The sequence below is a fragment of the Triticum aestivum genome, chromosome 2A, assembly GCF_018294505.1.
Source record: "Triticum aestivum cultivar Chinese Spring chromosome 2A, IWGSC CS RefSeq v2.1, whole genome shotgun sequence".
Taxonomy (NCBI): Eukaryota; Viridiplantae; Streptophyta; class Magnoliopsida; order Poales; family Poaceae; genus Triticum; species Triticum aestivum.
The window spans coordinates 18,142,368-18,147,980 of NC_057797.1; the positions used below are offsets into that span (position 1 = coordinate 18,142,368).

Genomic DNA, 5,613 nt, shown 5'->3' on the forward strand with positions numbered 1-5,613 from the left:
GAATATGTATGTACATTTTGAGCAAGAAGAAAGTGAATGTCTATTGAAAAGAAGAGAATCTACACTAGTGGTAGACATAATTTGAAAGATTGCATTTTTTTCACATATCTCAAGTAGTTATGTTTGTTTATTGAAATATTGCACACGCACTACATCTCATACATGTGTCAGTTCTTTTGCAAAACTATAATACTTGCTCCCATGATACATATTGCATGGAGGGTGCTACACGTATTGACCATTGTCATTGTATCTTTCTATTTTGTTTGATTTATCTCATAGCCACAACATATTTCATACTTTTTTGTTGTCAGGCATATTCTACTAAAAACAAGGGAAGCCGTGATGCATGACACTATCTTTGAACTTGTAGTGATTATCTTTGACGCTTCATTTCATGGTCCACCTCAATGATTCCACAATCTTCATATTTTTGTTCTCTTGTATATTAACATCAGACTACACAACAAAAGAGAGCGTGATACACACCGGCCCCATCATTTGATGATACTTATCTCATACAGAGAGCCCTATATGCATTAAATGTAATGGGATTTATAGATCTGCACATTAAATCCACTTTTCATGCTTCAAAAGAAACAATTATAGAAGTACCACCAAAAACTACTAAACATATCCATCATCAGCAGATGAGGCTTTTGTGTGCCTCCAGTGCCCCATCAGTGGCCAAGCCACGAGGCATGTCAGAGTGATACGATTGCCACAAGAAGACTGAAAGGATTGCACGCTAGGATCAAGAAGCTTCTAGTGCTGGCTGGAGACGTTTATCATGCATGCATGAGGGGTGATCATTTATGACGCTCTATAGCTAGAATATTGCTTGGTTGTCAAGTGTCATGTATCACGCTTGTGAATCCAAACAAGATGGTGATTATGCAGGGATGTGGTGTGACAACAATGTGTGTGAATCACAGTTCTAAAAGTCAGTATTATGGGGCCTTGAAAACTCCTTGATATTAGAGTTTCTGTGGTATTGGTGCTTGTTCAATTTCATTCCAATATGTTAGCTTAAACATTAGGATTTTCTTACCATGATCCCGTTAAGCATATCCTTCATATTGAACATAAAACAAAAGCAACATGCGACTCATGTTCAACTCCCACTACTTATAGAACTTCTTCAAAGGTTATGGTCATTGAATACTTCAACGGTTGGTCATAAGCCCTAGCACCGCCACCACCCTCCCCTCCCCCTCCCTCTCGATTTTCGCTTGCCACCATCGGGCACAGCCCGTGCGATGGTTACCAGCGGCAGGACTATCTTACACGGACAAAGTGTCACAACCTGCCCTGGGTGAATGCATGCTCAGCGTGGTGTCCAGCCTCAGAACTCCTTGCAGTGGGCGGTCATTGAGGCTCGGTGCTAAGTGGACTAGTGGAGGCATGATGGGGTGGAACTCAATTTGGCGATGTGCGGGATGTGGTTGGATGGACAAGGTGGTGATAGGAAGTCCTCATGGTGCCGGGCCCGGAATTCTATGGATATGCAGTGTATTATGCTCTAGCAGTGAGACTCTATGGTGCTGGTTGTGGAGGCCGATGGCTGTGACGCTTTCACTGGCTGCGGGCGATGAGCTTACTCTAACAGGCATGAATACCAGTAGATGTTCATATGCAATTAGCCCATACTAGAAAAATGAAATTAACTAGCTAGCGGATACATTTTTTATGTTTCCAATTTGCACATTAACTTAGTTAGTCACCTAATCACCTTTTCACTTCTTATCCAGTGTCCTTGCCACCACGTCCTGCTAGTACACATAATGGATGATATATACACATGTTTTTCTACACCACTTCTGTTATAAATTGTACTTTGACATGTCAACACGGACCGTACAGTAAGGAATTTTTTTAGGAACATAAATATTTTGAATGGATAAACCTATCTCTCTTTTGTGCACAAAGTTATTCACACCATGAGTCTTGTGCGGGACAAACTAGATGCGCGATAACATTCTATTGCAATTTAAAGAAAAAAGGATGGAAGACAGAGGTTGACGATAAGTTTTCTGCTATTTTAAAGGTACATCTTCGTACAAAATACCGTTTTAATTTTTCACTTAACCTTACCTCAGTATCAACAAAACTGTTTTGACCGGTATTACGGGTAACTCATGTTAAAGAAAACATAAAACAGTTGGGACTTGAAGCTGTAATTAATTGGCATGCTCATGCCTCATATATGTCGAGCTTAAAGGAAAACTTTTTTTTTACTAATTACGGTAACTAATGATGTACTATCTCCAAAGAAATCATCAAATGAACGGTCCATATAAAGACCTACAAATTTCAAATATATATAGAAGTAACTCATACTTTCTGCAAGACCATGTATCGTTATTTCCTTCAAATAGTTCAATTCATTCTCTTGAATTTTCTTAATAAAAGGAGAGTTTTCATCGGGCCAGCTAATGATTTTAAACGAGATGGATGATTTACTACACTTTTTAGTCCTAAGAGCATCTCTAGCAGATCCTATAAAATGCGCTACCGCAAATTTCATCTAAGGGGTCCTGTAAAATGAATTTACGGTACCGCGGAAGGCATGGAAGAACAGATCCAATATATGATACTGCATAATTTAAACTTCAACTTCATGAGACGATAGTTCACCGGAGTTCATCACACATTCGAACACACAAACTTAAAACATAGTAGATAAACCTAAATCTAAACTAGTCTAGGGCTTGACGTTGAGGTTGTACTCAGTCGCGGAGCCGTCAAAAGGGTAGGCGAGGTGGTAGCTCTCCTTGGCCGCCTCGAGCCATGCGACGACGCCTTCTTATCTTGCTTCGAACGCCTCCTTCGCCTTGTGGAACTCGATCTCCGCCTCACGGAGACCCTTGCTGGTCAGCCAAAAGGCCTCCCCGATCTCATCTAACGTGCTCCACGCCCTCCGGCCGCTGCTGCTGGAGTGGGCGCCGCGCTGCCTCACCGTAAAAAAAATAAACAAGTAACTCAACTCAATTAGCACCACTTCTACAACACTTTCAATGGTTTTGGACATTGAATACTTCACCGCATTTCTCATGCGCCCTAGCACTACCACCACCCTTCCCCCACTACCCCTCGTCACGACCAAACAAAGCCCACGCGGTGGTCCGGGGCGGCGGGACTGTCTTGCGCAGACACAATGTCAAGGCCGGCCTCTGGACATCTTGGCACGCTCAACATGGTAGCCGGCCTTGGATCTCTCTATGACGAGGTAGCCACAGAGGCTCGATGGTCGGGGTTTGGTGCTTGGCACCTGATGCTTAGTGGACTAGTTGCAGACATGTAGTGTTGGGCCGAATTTGGGGCTACACCAGTTGTGGTTGGGCAATCAAGGTAGTGAAGGGAAGTCTTGGCGGTGGCGGATCCAGTCTTCTATTGCTTTGTGGTGTACTATGCTGCCACAGTGAGACTCTGTGGTGGCAGCGGAGCCCGACAGCTGTGAGCCTTCACTAGCTGCGGGCGCTGAGCTCCACCTTCGTGTGGGTTGCCAGGGTGGACTTCATGCATGGATCTGGGCTCAGTAATGCGGTGGCAGATGGTTCGTCTATCTGGATGGAGCAAGTTGGGGGCTGTGCAGGTGCGCGGGGTTGCCTGGAGGTGCTCCCCGTGGAGTCGCACGATGGGTCTTTACTGAATGGAGTTGCACGATTGTTCTTTACTGAATGGAGTCGCACGATGGGTCCTTGCTAACACTTTTATCAGTATTTTTAATTCAAATTAAGTAAATATGCGAGCCTATGAATTTGAATTTTTCAAGTAACATGTATTTTAGGAATTCATGATATGATCACATGGGTAAGACTTTCAATGTCTAACGTACCTAGAAGTCATCAAATGGCTCTTTCAAATCATCCTTGATATCTTTTGGGAATCATACTAAGCAAATCAGATAATTAATAGTATAATAGATTATGTCCAAACGTACTAAAATACATTCATGGTTTGCTTTTTTGTTTTTGTTAGTTATTTTATGCTAAAACTAGAAATAATCAAAGTAGGTTTTTTGTACTTCGGTGCCTTGGCTGGTACCGAGTTCAACGCCAAACCTTTCTCAAACAACAGAAACAGTCAATATAGTTGATATATGGCTCATTTTCTCTCTGTCGAAAAATGGTTCCTACTATCTTCATCACACGTCCATTGCATATGTTTCCTCAGCCTTCGTATTTGTTGTTTCCTTGTATATAGATATTGTCAATCATATGACTACACAACAGGAGGGGGCGTGATTCACTATCCAGTCATTACATGATCCATTGCATATGTTTCCTCAGTCTTTTTTTTTATTTCAGTCATGACTACACAACAAGAGGGGACGTGACTCACTAGTCGTTCCATTACATGATCCATATCCCATACAGGAATCGAGCCACCAATAAATGCTACCATCGTTATGATATTTTTCAGAAGTTGCCGCCATAAATATTCATAATCCTGAACATTCTCCAAAGTAGAGCTAGGAAACAAGAGAATCTTTGAAGCGTTGCACAACTCACCACCCACCTCACAATACAGCCTCTAATATGGATAAGTTGGTGCACTAGTACACTAGAGGATAGATCAAGAATCAATATATAGAAGCTGCAGTGACGTCAGTTTAAACAAGACATCATATCATTAATAATATTATAGTAGCCAAATACAGTTGTTGTCATGCGCCAGCATACAACTTATTTTTACAATGACCCAAATGACGAAACAGACAAATACAAATACATATTCATTTTCCAGCAATACATGTGGAAGTCATTGTACACGTGACTGGCAGCATATATATATGAGCTGTGACCGGGAAACAAATTCTCAACATACGTACGCTCCAAGCAATAAGCGCATGCCAAGAACGTATGTATAAGAGGTTTATTTAGTATAAAACATTATTAGTCACGATGACAAATTTACTCAAATGTTGACTGTGGACTTGTGGACGCAGACCTCATAGCATGGCTGAAGAAGCTGCAATCTGGAATCTCCTTACTGAGGGGCTGCGGCGCTGTGGTGCTTAGCATTGCAGTTGCAGTCGTTTTTCAGCACGCATTCGACAAAGCACTTCTGGATTTCGCCACCATCGCCGCCTTCTAAGATGCACTTTCCTGCACAAGCACAGTTCTTGGAGCAGATGCAGTCAGTGACAAGACCAACTTTTTCGGTCTTGTCGATGCAAGTTTCTGCAGGCGCTGGTTCTGCATTAGCTGCAGCAATGAACAGGATGGCCAGCATCATGCCGACGGCAACCATCTTCTTCTGAGAACCAGAAGCCATTGATGCTAGCTAGCTCTGGAAAGGAGCCTATTGGTGTGTGTATTGGCTTGTGAAGCTGTGGGCTGTTGACGCATGTTGCTCCAGGCATTTGGTATTTATAGAGAGCCAATGAATGCATGCATGCCCCGCCTTTTCTCTAATCTAGTTAGCCTCCCGTTGAACAAAAGGAGGAGAAAATGCGAGTGCCTTCGTTCATTCCCGGCCACACACATGAGTAGGTGTTCACATGCAATTAGTGGATACTTTTTTTATCTTCCCAATTTGGACATTACCTTACTCTGCCTATTCTTATGGTATTTAATTAATCAACTAATTAGATGTTCACTTCTTATA

At 42.4% G+C, this 5,613-nt stretch overlaps 1 protein-coding gene across 1 annotated transcript; it reads right to left on the reverse strand.

The window, feature by feature from the left end:
• Window positions 1–4,614: 4,614 nt before the first annotated feature.
• LOC123184331 (uncharacterized) lies at window positions 4,615–5,330 on the reverse strand. Its single transcript, XM_044596476.1, has one exon. It carries the CDS (start codon window positions 5,278–5,280, stop codon window positions 4,993–4,995), a length of 288 nt encoding a protein of 95 aa, XP_044452411.1. The 5' UTR covers window positions 5,281–5,330; the 3' UTR covers window positions 4,615–4,992.
• Window positions 5,331–5,613: the final 283 nt, after the last annotated feature.